General features: G+C 43.7%; 1 protein-coding gene across 4 annotated transcripts in view; it reads right to left on the bottom strand.

Moving 5' to 3' along the window:
* LOC306826312 (amphiphysin-like) overlaps positions 1 to 17,325 on the bottom strand; it is a 32,476-nt gene that overhangs the window by 11,634 nt on the left and 3,517 nt on the right. For 3 of the 4 annotated variants that reach the window (XM_079347515.1, XM_079347514.1, XM_079347512.1), the window contains exons 2-14: positions 17,098 to 17,178; positions 14,911 to 14,965; positions 14,569 to 14,663; positions 13,988 to 14,083; positions 13,797 to 13,904; positions 13,225 to 13,310; positions 11,901 to 11,976; positions 11,484 to 11,566; positions 11,250 to 11,388; positions 8,356 to 8,475; positions 8,190 to 8,273; positions 8,072 to 8,098; positions 7,961 to 7,984 (exon numbers count right to left, since the gene is read on the bottom strand). In XM_079347515.1, coding sequence (XP_079203641.1) covers positions 7,961 to 7,984; positions 8,072 to 8,098; positions 8,190 to 8,273; positions 8,356 to 8,475; positions 11,250 to 11,388; positions 11,484 to 11,566; positions 11,901 to 11,976; positions 13,225 to 13,310; positions 13,797 to 13,904; positions 13,988 to 14,083; positions 14,569 to 14,663; positions 14,911 to 14,965; positions 17,098 to 17,178 — 1,074 coding nt within the window. The remainder of the gene's footprint in view (positions 1 to 7,960; positions 7,985 to 8,071; positions 8,099 to 8,189; positions 8,274 to 8,355; positions 8,476 to 11,249; positions 11,389 to 11,483; positions 11,567 to 11,900; positions 11,977 to 13,224; positions 13,311 to 13,796; positions 13,905 to 13,987; positions 14,084 to 14,568; positions 14,664 to 14,910; positions 14,966 to 17,097; positions 17,179 to 17,325) is intronic. The other variant, XM_079347513.1, reaches the window with a different exon arrangement.

Below are 17,325 nucleotides of genomic sequence, written 5' to 3'. Positions count from 1 at the left end.
GTCGCAAGTCAAGTCACAACATTCTTCTAACCCTCGTGTCCACATTTAAACCAGTGAAGACAGTGTTCATGTTAATACTAGCTTCATGATGTGGTCCACTCCAAACCCTGAACCTGCTTTATGTTTTCATGAAGCAGGTTCAGGTTACAGGCGGTGACCCTAACCCAATACTAGCTTCATGATGTGGTCCACTCCAAACCCTGAACATGCTTTATGTTTTCATGAAGCAGGCTCAGGTTACAGGCGGTGACCCTAACCCAATACTAGCTTCATGATGTGGTCCACTCCAAACCCTGAACCTGCTTTATGTTTTCATGAAGCAGGCTCAGGTTACAGGCGGTGACCCTCACCCCTCCAATAGAGACGTGCAGGAGGGTCTAACCCTAACATGGAGAACATGACAGCTACTTTACTGACTTATTAGTTATCGTCTATAGTCTATAGGCCTAGACTACCGGGGGAACTGGCACCAGGATCTCTTATCTCTCTCTCCCTCTCTCTCTCCCAGCTTTCTTATCTTATAGTAATAAGATATGTCTATAGTGACAAGCAGTAGCTTGTCACTATCTTTGTATTCTAACCTCTCCTTTTGAGCTCTCTTAGGTTCCTTGAGCTCTCTTAGGTTCCTTGGGACTGTTGGTGAGGATGGCCTGCCCAAACAACCCCCCCCCCCCCTCCCCCTGAGGATGGCCTGCCCAGACCCCCCCCCCCCCAACCTATCCCATCCTATTCTTCTTTCTGCATCTTGTCCCATTTTCAAGCCCAGCACAGTTTAGCAGATGGCTGTTCCGTCATGATCCAGGTCTGCTGAAGATTTCTGCCTGTTAAAAGGAAGTTTTTTCTTGCCACGCTATGACAGATTAAGCTGGGCTCTTGTAATATATCCATCAGTAAGGTCCTTTACCTGCTTTATGTAAACATAACAATGAGCATGGTCTTGTTACCTGCTCTTTTGTTAATGTTAACAGACAAACAGTAAGGTCCTTTACCTGCTTTTGTAAAGTGTCTCGAGATAACACCTGTTATGAATCTTGAATTTCCCTCGGGATCAATAAAGTATCTATCTATCTATCTATCTATCTATGAATTGACGCTATATAAATAAAGATTGATTGATTGATTGATTATCAGATCAGGAGGCTGTTCATCCCAATCATCGCCCTCCAAGTCTAGCTGTCGCTGCCACGTGAGCGTTGAAGTCCCCAGTCTGAGCACTGTCCAGCACCCCTCCCAGGGACTCTAAGAAGGCCGGGTACTCTGCACTGCTGTTCAGTCTGTAGGCTGAGGAAACAGTCAGAGACCTGTCCTCTTGTTAGAACAAAATGTGTATAAGTTATCATGAAGTGTCATTGTGCAAGGCCGTTGTAAACAAAGTGTCCTTCAGTGCTTTTCCACTCAGATTGTTTGCAGAAAGTATGCAAGTGTGCGTCATCAACAGTGGCGCCGGCTTCTGATACCGGAGGAATGCTGAAGATGCCCAAGGACATGGCAGCAGCTTCTTCTCATATATGTTCTCATATATGTTCTTTACCACTTGCCAACCGCTTCAACATCCTGAGCATGCAGGATTTTCCTCCCTTGGACGAGCGTGCACCACTGCCTTCACCTGCTCCAACAGTCAAATCTTCCATCTCTCACCGCCGCCAATTGCTGAAGGAGGCTGTGATGAGAAGAAGCTCTGAATCTCCTTTCTATCCAAGCTCTAAAGTGCCCCTTACTGCTGGTAAGATAGGTGCCCCAGCGCAACAACACCACACAGACTTGACCGCCCGTCTGCCAGTGAGTACCACCCGCACCTCGAAGGCCCATCATGCCGCCTTTTCTCCCCCCACAACACAGCCAACTATCCCTCTGCCACTTTTTCCACCATCAACTCTAATCATCGGTGACTCAATAATTAGGTCAGTGCACTTTTTTAATGCCACCACCCGCTGCTTTCCTGGAGCCACTGTCACTGACATTATAGAAAAACTCCAGGATTTACTGCCCTCACTCCCGTCCTCAATTAAAAGAGTCATAGTGCACGTTGGCTCAAACGACACAACCCGCTCTCAGTCCGAGGTAACCAAAGCTGACTTTGATAAATGTTTAGGGCTCCTTAAGTGCTGTGGAAAGTCCATCTTCATCTCAGGTCCCATCCCCACAGTCGGTCGCGGCACCGGCCAATTCAGCAGACTTCTCAGCCTTCACAGCTGGCTCCAGTCAGTCTGTAGAGGACACGCTGTGGGCTTCATCGACAACTTCAATCTTTTTTGGAACAGATGGTCTTATTTTAAAAGAGACGGGCTACATCCGAACAAACTAGGTGCACGAATGCTCGCTGCTAACATACAGCACGCCGTGCACACAGCCCCAAGTGCCTGACTGTCTGTATGCCGGAACAGCCACGCCCCTGTCTCACTTCATGCTCCTGACTCTATTCCACATATCATCCCAGTCAGAACCGAAAAAAGGGTCAAATCAGTTCACCACCCACCCTCCATTGCCCTATCGACAGTAACAGAGATGTTACATCTACGGACCTTCTCCAGGGCCGCTCCGCCACAGACTGCACAACACCACTACATTCTCAAATGACACATCCACAAAGGCTCTCAACGGAACCTTCCGTACAGTCAACACAACAGCAACACAAACATCCGCTCCTTTTGGTCTACTGAGCCCCGCCCCCCCCGCCGCACTACCCGTCCTGTCAATCACAACCTACTGTCTTCTCTGCTCAAAGCAACCACATACACACCACTCACCTGTCTGAAACTCTGTCTGCTGAACATTAGATCCCTTAGTAACAAGGCTCTGCTGATCGCTGACTTTATTGCTGACCATAAACTGGACATTTTATGCCTCACTGAGACTTGGCAACAGCCAAACGACTTTTCCCAGCTAAATGAGGCTGTTCCACCGGGCTTCTCCTTTATCAGTAAACCCCGTGCCACAGGGAGGGGGGGAAGTCTCGCTCTCCTTCACCGCGACAACATCAAAGTCACTGCTGTCACTATCCCCCACCATTCCTCCTTTGAATGTTTAGCTGCAAAAATCACAGGCCCAAAGCCCACCATCATTGTCACCATCTACAGGCCACCAAAACCCTCCACCGTGTTCCTCAATGAATTTGCATCACTACTAACATCTGTTTGTGCCATGTCCCCCACTGTAATCCTCCTCGGCGATTTCAACATACACATTGACAATCCGTCCAACACCTTAGCTAACGACTTCACATCACTCCTGGACTGTCTCGGAATCACACAACATGTAAAGCTCCCAACTCATAACAAAGGCCACATACTGGACTTAATCTGCTGCACTGACATCACCCCCACCAACCTTGACATCATGGACTTCCCCATTACTGACCACAAAGCTGCTTTTTAACATTCACACCCAACTTCACAAAGTCAAAGAACAACGGACCATCTCCTTCAGAAACATCAATCATATCAACACGACAAATCTCTCCACCCTGATCAGCTCCTACCCCAGCCCTCCCCTAGCATCTTCCCCTTCTGACTTGGTGACCCACTATAACAACTGTCTCTCCACTGCCCTTCAGACCATGGCTCCTCTGAAAACACGCTCAGTCTCCTTCCATCACACTGCTCCCTGGTTCACCCCTGCCCTACGCCAGCTCAAAGCCACAGGTCGTCAACTGGAGCGACTGTACAAAAAAACCGGACTCACCGTTCACAGCCAAATGTACTCAGACCACCTGCATCACTATAAAAATGCGCTTACTACTGCCAAATCTTCATATTATTCCAACCTCATCAACATTGGTACTGGCAGCGACAGAACCCTCTTTGCAACGGTCAGCCACCTAATTCAGCCTCCTAAAATCCTCCCACCAGACACATCCACCGATCAGTGCACTGCTTTCCTGAACTTCTTCAACTCAAAAATCACTACCATTCACCAACAACTGGCATCATCCTGCACCTCCTCAAATGATCCAACTTGGATGATCACTGCTGGCCAACCTCTCATCAGCTGCCTCTCTGACTTCACCCCAGTATCGGATCACACCATCTCTGAACTCATCCGCAAAGCTAAAACCACCACCTGCCAGCTTGATCCTCTTCCCACTTCCCTCGTCAAAGCCCGTCTGCCATCCATCTCTCCGATGATCACCAATATAATTAACTCCTCCCTCACCACTGGCATTGTACCCCCCACTCTCAAACTAGCTGCTATCACTCCCATCCTGAAAAAACCCGCCGCTGACCCAACTGACCTCAACCTCTACCGGCCCATCTCCAACCTCCCCTTCATCTCCAAAACACTTGAAAGGGTGGTTGCCGCTCAACTACAGTCCCACCTCAACACAAACAACCTCCATGAACCCTTCCAATCCGGTTTCCGTCCAAAACACAGCACTGAAACAGCCCTAGTCAAAATCACCAACGACCTCCTCTGTGCAGCTGACTCCGGACTTCTGACCATACTCATCCTCCTCGACCTCAGCGCAGCATTCGACACTATTTCCCACACATTACTCCTGGACCGCCTGGCTGGCATTGGGATCACTGGTGCTGCACTCCGCTGGTTCACATCATACCTCACTGACCGCCAACAATTTGTGCAAATAAGGGACCACAAGTCTGGGTGTTCGGGTGTTTCACTGGGTGTTCCCCAGGGGTCAGTCTTGGGTCCATTACTCTTCATCATCTACCTCCTCCCTCTGGGCACAATCCTCCGCCATCATGGGATCCACTTTCACTGTTACGCCAACGACACACAGGTCTACATCTCCTCCAAACCCACTGCCACCACCCCTCCCACCTCCCTCATCACCTGCATGGAAGACATTCGGAACTGGATGAGCAGGAACTTCCTAAAACTCAACGGCAACAAAACCGAGTCCCTGCTCATCGGCTCCAAACCCACCCTCACCAACTCACAACCCACCCCAGTACCACCCATCATCATCGACGGTTTCCCTGTACCCTTCTCCCCCCAAGTCAAAAGCCTCGGCGTCATTCTGGACAGCACCCTCTCATTTGCTCCCCACATTAGAAACATCACCCGGACTGCCCTCTTCCACCTCCGTAACATTTCTAGACTCCGCCCATCACTGTCCCAGTCCAGCACCGAAATCCTAGTTCACTCATTTGTCACTTCCCGCATCGACTATTGCAATGCCCTCCTCACTGGACTCCCCGCCAAACTCATCAACAGACTGCAACTCATCCAGAACTCTGCCGCCAGGATCATTACTCGCACCACATCATCTGATCACATCACCCCCATTCTCATTCAACTTCACTGGCTCCCTGTACAACATCGCATCAACTACAAAAACCTCCTCCTCACTTACAAAGTTCTTCACCAGCTAGCCCCCACTTACCTCTGTGACCTCCTCCATCACTACAGCCCCTCACGCACCCTCTGCTCAACCTCTGCTGGACTGCTAGTCATCCCCACACCACGCCTCAGTACCATGGGTGCCCGAGCCTTCAGCTGCTCGGCACCCAGACTTTGGAACTGCCTCCCCCCCCCCACATACGACAGTCAGAGTCCATCTCCACCTTTAAATCCCAACTCAAAACCCACCTGTTTAAACTGGCATACTCACTGTAACTGTTCACTTCACACTACACCTGTCTTTTGTTTGTTTTTATGTTTGGTTTTAACCTAATGTATTGTTTTTATCCACTGTAAGGCGACCTTGGGTGGCTTGAAAGGCGCCATTAAATAAAATGTATTATTATTATTATTATTATTATAACAAACATCATGTGCAGATATGAGTGGCGCCTGCTTTTCCCCCTCCCTTATTTCTTACTCTTATCTTCTGCAAATTAGGGCGTTCTTCTTCAATAAAAAGAAAGGACGGGCAGCGGAACAGCAGAGTAGTTTGGAGATTGTAAACTCTCGCCGTCTCCAGCTGCTCTCCTTGCAAGTATTTTAACCTGAATTCTGATGTCTGTCTGTGTGTTCTAAGAATCTATTTGCAGCTGCAGCACAAACTAGACTAACATGGAGGTAAAGCTGCGGAGTGTCAGTTTTGGACCTGACACCTCTATCCAAAGGTGTAGTGATGTGACTCTCTCATTCACCGGGATAAACTCCAGCATATGGCGGCTGAGCTGTGGGCCATTCACAGTGCTTTACAGATATAAAAACAGGAATACATTCAAACAAAGCTTCAGCAAAGAACACAACAGAAATTACAAATAAAAAGCTATAAGCAGGCCCAGAGAATTTTAAAACATGTAACCCTAACCCTTCTCCGGGGCCCAAAGAGAAGCGAAGAGTCCATCGTATCCTTGAATTTCCCTCGGGATCAATAAAGTATCTATCTATCTATCTATCTATCTATCTATCTATCTATCTATCTATCTATCTATCTATCTATCTATCATCAGGGTTAGGGTTAGGGTTATCTATCATCGCCTCTCGAGGAGCTAAGCCTGAATGCATCTATCCGGTAGCCCTCGACTTCCCGCTCAAGCTCAGGCTCCTTCCCCCCCAGCGAGGTGACATTGTCCCAACAGCCAGAAGCTTTGTTCAGGGATCAGGTTGCCGAGTCCCCTGCTAATGGCTGCCGCCTGATCCACATTGCACCAGGCCTTGGACTTGAGTTTGTATAGTGCTTTTCGAGTCTTCTGACTGCTGTGGTCCTTTTACAGCGCATGTCACACCTACTCATTCACACACTGATGGCAGTGGGTGCTCTGTATACTGACCATGAGGACAGACACATTCAGAGACACAGCAGGGGGAGCACTTCAGGGTTCAGTGTGTTGCCCAAGGACACATCAGACATGTTGCTCACAGGAGCTGAGGATTGAACCCTCGAGCTTCAGGTTAAGAGACGACGACTCTATAAACTGAAGGTCGACTAAAGTCTGTTCAAGTCACCTGTCTCAAGTGAAGTCAAGTCTTTTATCAATGTCAGTCAAGCAAGTCTCAAGTCATCAAATCTGGGACTGAAGTCCCCTAACTCTGGTGTGTACTGTGTGTATACTATGTGTACTGTGTGTACTGTGTGTACTGTGTGTACTGTTTACTTTGTGTGTGTACTGTGTGTACTGTGTGTGTACTGTTTACTTTGTGTGTGCACTATGTGTACTGTGTATACTGTGTGTTTGTGTACTGTTTACTTTGTGTGTATACTGTGTGTGTGTACTGTTTACTTTGTGTGTGTACTGTGTGTGTGTACTGTTTACTTTGTGTGTGTACTGTGTGTGTGTACTGTTTACTTTGTGTGTGTACTGTTTACTTTGTGTGTGTACTGTTTACTTTGTGTGTGTACTGTTTACTTTGTGTGTGTACTGTTTACTTTGTGTGTGTACTGTGTGTGTGTACTGTTTACTTTGTGTGTGTACTGTGTGTGTGTACTGTTTACTTTGTGTGTGTACTGTGTGTGTGTACTGTTTACTTTGTGTGTGTACTGTTTACTTTGTGTGTGTACTGTGTATACTGTGTGTTTGTGTACTGTTTACTTTGTGTGTATACTGTGTGTGTGTACTGTTTACTTTGTGTGTGTACTGTGTGTGTGTACTGTTTACTTTGTGTGTGTACTGTGTGTGTGTACTGTTTACTTTGTGTGTGTACTGTGTATACTGTGTGTTTGTGTACTGTTTACTTTGTGTGTATACTGTGTGTGTGTACTGTTTACTTTGTGTGTGTACTGTGTGTGTGTACTGTTTACTTTGTGTGTGTACTGTGTGTGTGTACTGTTTACTTTGTGTGTGTACTGTTTACTTTGTGTGTGTACTGTTTACTTTGTGTGTGTACTGTTTACTTTGTGTGTGTACTGTTTACTTTGTGTGTGTACTGTGTGTGTGTACTGTTTACTTTGTGTGTGTACTGTGTGTGTGTACTGTTTACTTTGTGTGTATACTGTGTGTGTGTGTACTGTTTACTTTGTGTGTATACTGTGTGTGTGTACTGTTTACTTTGTGTGTGTACTGTGTGTGTGTACTGTTTACTTTGTGTGTGTACTGTGTGTACTCACAGGTGGAGCTGTTTGAGCGTTGCCCTTCAAAATAAAACAAAGGTTGTTAACGTGTGATGGAGTTGTTTTTGGTGATTTGAATGTTTGGATGGAAGATGAGGAGTCACTCACCGACCACATGTCCCAGGGTACAGCAGTCTGAAAGGTAAACAGCATGCTGTTCATTTAGGACACATGGAACAAACACACACTCAGTATATTGTGTATCAACATTCAGGTTAATAAAGACCTGAGGTATTGGAGACACACTGTCATCAGGCTGAAAAGCATCAAAGTCGAGGTCCAGCAGAGACTCTCCGGGTCGTTCATTGGGCTGTTAGAAACAGACAGCAGGTGTGAACAGGACACACAGGTGAGTCTGATCATTACACATTATAGGACAGGACTTCACACACCTGGGATGGAGAAGGTGCAGGTAAGAATTCTCCTCCGAACAAGTCGATAATCTGCTCCTCTGCCACCTCCTTGGACGGTGTGGCCTTTGGTGGAGGGGGCACTGGGGGCCCCTTTTTCAGCTGTTTTCAGAAATCAACAAGGATTTCATGTTTTCTTTACTGTTTCTGATCTTCAGTTTTAAATGAACCAAAAGATATATCAAACGATTACTGTGCACTGTCTCTGTATGTATACACTTTATCTGTATAGAGATACAAACATAGACTCTGTATGTATACACTTCATCTGTATAGAGATACAAACATAGACTCTGTATGTATACACTTTATCTGTATAGAGATACAAACATAGACTCTGTATGTATACACTTTATCTGTATAGAGATACAAACATAGACTCTGTATGTATACACTTTATCTGTATAGAGATACAAACATAGACTCTGTATGTATACACTTTATCTGTATAGAGATACAAACATAGACTCTGTATGTATACACTTTATCTGTATAGAGATACAAACATAGACTCTGTATGTATACACTTTATCTGTATAGAGATACAAACATAGACTCTGTATGTATACACTTTATCTGTATAGAGATACAAACATAGACTCTGTATGTATACACTTTATCTGTATAGAGATACAAACATAGACTGTGTATGTATACACTTTATCTGTATAGAGATAGAAACATAGACTCTGTATGTATACACGTTATCTGTATAGAGATACAAACATAGACTCTGTATGTATACACTTTATCTGTATAGAGATACAAACATAGACTCTGTATGTATACCCTTTATCTGTATAGAGATACAAACATAGACTCTGTATGTATACCCTTTATCTGTATAGAGATACAAACATAGACTGTGTATGTATACACTTTATCTGTATAGAGATAGAAACATAGACTCTGTATGTATACCCTTTATCTGTATAGAGATACAAACATAGACTCTGTATGTATACCCTTTATCTGTATAGAGATAGAAACATAGACTGTGTATGTATAAACTCTATATATAGAGAGAGAAACATAGACTGTGTATGTATAAACTCTATATATAGAGAGAGAAACATAGACTGTGTATGTATAAACTCTATATATAGAGATAGAAACATAGACTGTGTATATATACACACTCTATATATAGAGATAGAAACGTAGACTGTGTATATATACACACTCTATATATAGAGATAGAAACATAGACTGTGTATATATACACACTCTATATATAGAGATAGAAACATAGACTGTGTATATATACACACTCTATATATAGAGATAGAAACATAGACTGTGTGTATATATACACACTCTATATATAGAGATTGAAACATAGACTGTGTATATATACACACTCTATATATAGAGATAGAAACATAGACTGTGTATATATACACACTCTATATATAGAGATAGAAACATAGACTGTGTATATATACACACTCTATATATAGAGATAGAAACATAGACTGTGTATATATACACACTCTATATATAGAGATAGAAACATAGACTGTGTATATATACACACTCTATATATAGAGATAGAAACATAGACTGTGTATATATACACACTCTATATATAGAGATAGAAACAGACTGAGTATGTACACACCATATATTTAAACTATAAACTTTATAGTATAGACAAGAATGTAATTTCAAGAGCTATAAACAGAGACTCCTTATATAAAGAGTCTATACCTTAGTGTATATATACTGTAGAAAAGTATAGAGGAATAATACAAATACATTTGACAAACAATGATCACGTGTATAACATGAGTATAACATTAACACAAACACACAGCATATATATATATGTGTGTGTGTGTGTGTGTGTGTTTACTCAGCACAGACAGTCATACAAACACATGAATAAACTACTGTTGTGTGTTCACTCACCCAGTGACAAACAAATGTGTGCGGAAAAAAAAAAACAGTCACAAAAAATTACTTTGAAGGTCTCCAAGTCGATTATTCATCAATAACCCTTAGAAGAGGTCCCATGTCACATCAGTCATATAAAACATTATTTAATAACTATTACAACTCAATAAGTCAATAATTCATGAAATGTAAGAAAGTTAAATAAGGGGGGGTATTCAGTAGTCCAGTATGCCCTACCACCTGTGTTGTACTTAAACACGTACCAGTATGTATGCCTGCTGTTGGTCCTGTGGCGTGAGGCCAAAGGTCATATACAGTCTAAATGATTTCAATAGTCATGTTTAACATCAAAAGTAATTTCTGACAAGTTATCTGAACAAGCACCAAATAAGTGTGTCCCAGTTCTGTTAGATTTGGTACTTCTTTAAACGTAGCTTTCGTTTGATCTGTGATTCACACTTCAGATATCTCGTGTCATTCAAGGTGTATGCCATCTCTTCTCTGCAGACCTTCCTTTGTTAAGGGAATAATTGGTTGATTTCATGATGACACAGGGAGGACCTGTCGTAGGGTAGGTAGACGTTTTGTTTCCCCTGAGTGGCCATTAGACTGGCAGGATCAGGATTACAGTCAGACCCGAACCCTTGGTACCAACAGAAGCCTCAGCTGTGTGGTCAATGGAATTCTTCTCTGAGAAACTTAAGGTAGATCTAAACAGACTGTCTGTCCAGGTTTCTGTCTGTTCAAAATGAGTCAGAACAGTTCAATGTTTTAACCACTTCCAGGGACAATGGGGGTCCCAAGTCTCTAGCACTGTTACATTAGGGATCACGGGCTAAAATCTTTGGGAACCCCTCACATAGGAAACATCTTATCTTTGAAAAGAGACGACTTACTAACCTGTGGCGTGGATCTTAACTAAAATCTACCTGTGAACAGGAGATCAGGTTAGGGTTAGGTTAGGGTAAGATCAGGTCTACCTGTGTTGGGGACTTGGGTCGAGGCGGTCCAGGTGAGACGGGACGAAGCATGTGATTGGAGCTGGCGTCTGGACTCTCAGGTGGACTTTCATCTTCTGGAGGTGAAGGGGTTCTGGCAAGTCTCAGAGGTCCTGAATCACTGAAGGACAAATGTGATTATAATAGAAGCTCTATATGAACCTTACTTGAACAAGTACTCGCTGAGTGTTTGTCTGATGTGAGCATGGCACTGACCTCGGTGCTCCTTGGATGGTGAACATTTTGTCTGAGTGCTGCTCAGCCAGCTGAGTCATTACTTCATACAGTTGTCTGCACACCTGGAGGTAAAACATTTCTTTTATCTATCAATGATTGTCTTCTTTACTTTCTCCTGGAAACACGTGATGTCACATAGTGCTCAAACCGGGTTGGTCACAAATAGTTTATTTTTTAAGTGTTTGTGAATCTTTGAAAAAATAACAACTGACTGAAGCCCTGATAATACATTGTTTTATTCATTGTCTGGCTGTATGCTAACTGATGATGCAGGCATTAGACTAGAGTTGGTCATGTCTTGTTGGGGGGTCAGATCTGTGGCTCCTGCAGACACGTCTTAACCCTAACCCTTTATAAGCTGCGTATGAAAGTGTATTAAGTAAAGCCGATCCTCACCAGAGAGATCTCACGATGAAATTTGGCCTCCAGACTCGTCACACACTTGTAGGTGCTGATGTAGAAACCGACCCGGCTGCAGACAAACAAGAAGGGTTAATGAGTGTGTCACTGTCTGATCCATTCAACACACTGTCTAACACATTGTCCTGGTTTACTCTGAGATCTCTGACAACAGGTCAAGTTTAATAAAATATACAGGTACACTGATTCGCACATGAAAGGGATAGTTGTACATTTTGAAGGGTGGTTATGTGGGGTACTTGTCAATAGAAGGTACATTATCCACAGGAGCCAGTGAGCGTGGCCCCTTTAAGGAGAGACCAGTCAGATTTCTGGCACCAAGGATTAGCTATACCAATGGCTTAGTTTGAAACATGTGATTTCCATTAATAAGTTTACAAACAAGCAGACGAGAGAGAGAAAAGGGACACGCACTCGAGTCCACGTCGACACATTTGAGAACACAGAGAACGTGACACCTACTTTGTGCCTAATGTTGAGTCATGTATGTCAGATACAGCCGGAAGACTGGAAACTCAACCTTATTTTTTTATTTTAAGCTTTATTCACACATGTTGGTCCCATTGATATTAAGGCGCTCTCCTAGCCAAGAAAGGCAGAAGAAAGTTACAGACAAATACACAAAGGGAGATAAAAGTGTCACAAAACATGAAGCATTATGAGAGAACCATCTATGAGTCAAATCTGGGAGTCAGTAGTTCAAGCAGTCGACTCTGCTTCCAGATCTTTCATTTTAGATTTAAAACATTTAAAAACACAAGCTCCTTGACTTTTAAATCATTCTGCAACAGATTCCAGGCTGAGGGTGGTTAGCCCTAACCCTAACACCCCAAAAGACTGAGAGCATGAAAAGGTTCTGAGTGCGCAAACCATACTGTCCAGTACAGCAGACCAAGAATGTCATTATATATATATATATATATATATATATATAAAGGTGTAGCCGTGTAAGAGCCTGCAGGTTGCCAGAGCATGCCATCCAATCCGAGAGTACAAGTCACAGTAGTGAGTCAAAGCTTTACAGTTTGAACCTCAACGATGCATGTGAAGTTGTGTCAACCACATGGAGACACTGAGCAGAGGCGTGCAAGTACAAAAGACATTGAGATAGATAATTTATTACCTATTACCTATTATTTATAGGCTCAGGGCCTGTCTGATACAATGTAGAGACCAGTTTCAGAGTCTCTACTCTGGCCAGTCTTTACTTCAAGGCGCCACGGCGAGCAGCATCTTTCCTTTGATGTCACACAGACGACACAGATCTACACACATCAACATCCACAGATGAATCAGTCACCTGTCCCAGAGAGTGGGCAGTTCATCCTGAAGACCAACATTCAGCTCGTCAAACACTTTCTGAGCCTTTCTGAGCTCATCGTCTGCCTGGAGGAAACAAGAGCAGTCTGTTAACAACATGACCTTCACAGCACACCTGGACAGGTCAAACATTAAACCTGGACAGGTCAAACATTAAACCTGGACAGGTCAAACATTAAACCTGGACAGGTCAAACATTAAACCTGGACAGGTCAAACATTAAACCTGGACAGGTCAAACATGAAACCTGGACAGGTCAAACATGAAACCTGGACAGGTCAAACATTAAACCTGGACAGGTCAAACATTAAACCTGGACAGGTCAAACATGAAACCTGGACAGGTCAAACATTAAACCTGGACAGGTCAAACATTAAACCTGGACAGGTCAAACATTAAACCTGGACAGGTCAAACATTAAACCTGGACAGGTCAAACATTACACCTGGACAGGTCAAACATTAAACCTGGACAGGTCAAACATTAAACCTGGACAGGTCAAACATTAAACCTGGACAGGTAATATACCAAATCAAAAACGAGTGCACTCACCTTCATCATCTTACGATCACTCTTCATCCCTGACAACTGCAGAGTTTCCACGTGATGACGAGCGCTGTCATAGTCGATCAGTTTACGACTTCTTTTGGCCACACGAGTCTGAAATGTGAAAGTTTCAATCTTTAACTGATGAGTCTTCAGCACATTAAAAGACTTTTTGATTTGAGGACGAGCTGTTTTACTTTTAGATCTGGAAACTGTTGCAGGTACGCATCAAGGTTCAGGAGAGTTGAGTCTACCAGTTTATTGTGAAAATCTTCCCACAATGCATCACTGTCCTAAAAGAAACACACAATAACCAACGTCATTATAGTAACTGTGAACGAGAGGAGTGTTGCAACAGTTTGATGTCATCACCATAAATGTATGAGTTAGTCAACACATGAGCTCATCCCGGGCGCCGGAGGAAAACAAACCTCACTCTCAGGTTTAATGGATTCCTGAACTCGGACCGGTTCTCTATAAGAAATCCATTAAGAGCAGAATCCAGGACTAACACACGCCCTTCCATCACAATAACATGTCAGTTCGTTTGAGTCTATGACTTCATGTCTTCCTACTGACAATAATGAAACCTTTCTAATGGCGTCATGAAGATCTGTTTGAAACATCCATCAAAGCAAAGCTTGCAACATGTCTGCACAGCTACTGTTTAAAGTCATTATCCAGCCTTCTACGGGTTCCTCTAACATCCGGACTCACACAGGACAGGCTCTTCTGAGAAGTCACCTGACAACTTTGTCAAATGTGAAATGACTCTGACCTTCCCAATGACCATGACATCATCTTTCCCATGCCAGTCGGGTTCGTAGACTTCATGCAGAGATTGTGTCAGATTGATGGAGGCCTGCTGCATCCCTGCAAGAGAAGGATCAAGTAATGAGGTTGCCATGGACAACTTCAACTTTTAAGCATCCCGTTTAAAGGTGGAAAAACGGATTTTGCTTTACTAACCACTGATGTCAAAGTAATAAAAATAAAACACAATAAAACCATCGAGAAGAAACATGGATAGATAGATAGATACTTTATTGATCCCGAGGGAAATTCAAGTATGAACATGACTAAATGTTCAAGGTAAAATCATATTCAGATCTCTTCTCACCTTTAATGGCAGCCATGTAGGATTTCATTTCCCTCTGCAGCCGAGAACCTTCAGACTAACAACACACACACACACACACACACACACACACACACACACACACACACAGTTAGACTGACTCAGACTGACCTGTTAGACTGACTCAGACTGACCTGTTAGACTGACTGACCTGTTAGACTGACTCAGACTGACCTGTTAGACTGACTCAGACTGACCTGTTAGACTGACTTAGACTGACCTGTTAGACTGACTTAGACTGACCTGTTAGACTGACTCAGACTGACCTGTTAGACTGACTGACCTGTTAGACTGACTCAGACTGACCTGTTAGACTGACTGACCTGTTAGACTGACTCAGACTGACCTGTTAGACTGACTCAGACTGACCTGTTAGACTGACTTAGACTGACCTGTTAGACTGACTGACCTGTTAGACAGACTGACCTGTTAGACTGACTCAGACTGACCTGTTAGACTGACTGACCTGTTAGACTGACTCAGACTGACCTGTTAGACTGACTGACCTGTTAGACTGACTCAGACTGACCTGTTAGACTGACTCAGACTGACCTGTTAGACTGACTCAGACTGACCTGTTAGACTGACTGACCTGTTAGACTGACTCAGACTGACTTGTTAGACTGACTCAGACTGACCTGTTAGACTGACTCAGACTGACCTGTTAGACTGACTGACCTGTTAGACTGACTCAGACTGACTTGTTAGACAGACTGACCTGTTAGACTGACTGACCTGTTAGACTGACTCAGACTGACTTGTTAGACTGACTCAGACTGACCTGTTAGACTGACTCAGACTGACTTTTTAGACTGACTGACCTGTTAGACTGACTCTGACTGACTTGTTAGACTGACTCAGACTGACTTGTTAGACTGACTGACCTGTTAGACTGACTCAGACTGACTTGTTAGACTGACTCAGACTTGTTAGACTGACTCAGACTGACTTGTTAGACTGACTCAGACTGACTTGTTAGACTGACTGACCTGTTAGACTGACTCAGACTGACTTGTTAGACTGACTCAGACTTGTTAGACTGACTCAGACTGACTTGTTAGACTGACTCAGACTGACCTGTTAGACTGACTCAGACTTGTTAGACTGACTCAGACTGACTTGTTAGACTGACTCAGACTGACTTGTTAGACTGACTCAGACTGACCTGTTAGACTGACTCTGACTTGTTAGACTGACTCAGACTGACTTGTTAGACTGACTGACCTGTTAGACTGACTGACCTGTTAGACAGACTCAGACTGACTTGTTAGACAGACTCAGACTGACTTGTTAGACTGACTCAGACTGACTTGTTAGACTGACTCAGACTTGTTAGACTGACTCAGACTGACTTGTTAGACTGACTCAGACTGACTTGTTAGACTGACTCAGACTTGTTAGACTGACTCAGACTGACTTGTTAGACTGACTGACCTGTTAGACTGACTGACCTGTTAGACAGACTCAGACTGACTTGTTAGACTGACTCAGACTGACTTGTTAGACTGACTCAGACTGACTTGTTAGACTGACTCAGACTTGTTAGACTGACTCAGACTGACTTGTTAGACTGACTCAGACTGACCTGTTAGACTGACTCAGACTGACTTGTTAGACTGACTCAGACTGACCTGTTAGACTGACTCAGACTGACTTGTTAGACTGACTCTGACTTGTTAGACTGACTCAGACTGACTTGTTAGACTGACTGACCTGTTAGACTGACTGACCTGTTAGACAGACTCAGACTGACTTGTTAGACTGACTCAGACTTGTTAGACTGACTCAGACTGACTTGTTAGACTGACTCAGACTGACCTGTTAGACTGACTCAGACTGACTTGTTAGACTGACTCAGACTGACCTGTTAGACTGACTCAGACTGACTTGTTAGACTGACTCAGACTGACTTGTTAGATTGACTCAGACTGACTTGTTAGACTGACTCAGACTGACTTGTTAGATTGACTCAGACTGACTTGTTAGACTGACTCAGACTGACTTGTTAGACTGACTCAGACTGACTTGTTAGACTGACTCAGACTTGTTAGACTGACTCAGACTGACTTGTTAGACTGACTCAGACTGACTTGTTAGACTGACCTGTTAGACTGACTCAGACTGACTTGCTAGACTGACTTGTTAGACTGACTTGTTAGACTAACTCACCTCCTGCCTCCTGAAGTTGATGACCACTTGCTCAAATTGCTCATCTTTGGTCTCGTCTGCTTTGCCGAGTTTCTGCAGCACCTGGAAGTCAATCAGATAATGTTGTGTTTATCACAGAGGGTTAGATCAATCAATCAATCAATCAATCAATCAATCAATCTTTATTTGTGGGTTAGGGTTAGGGCTAGTGTCAATTCATAACAGGCGTTATAGGTAGATTACTGATTA

The sequence above is a fragment of the Symphodus melops genome, assembly GCF_947650265.1.
Source record: "Symphodus melops genome assembly, chromosome: 7".
NCBI lineage: Eukaryota > Metazoa > Chordata > Actinopteri > Labriformes > Labridae > Symphodus > Symphodus melops.
The sequence above is the reverse complement of the archived record's forward strand: the minus strand, read 5'-3'. Positions and strand labels throughout refer to the sequence as shown.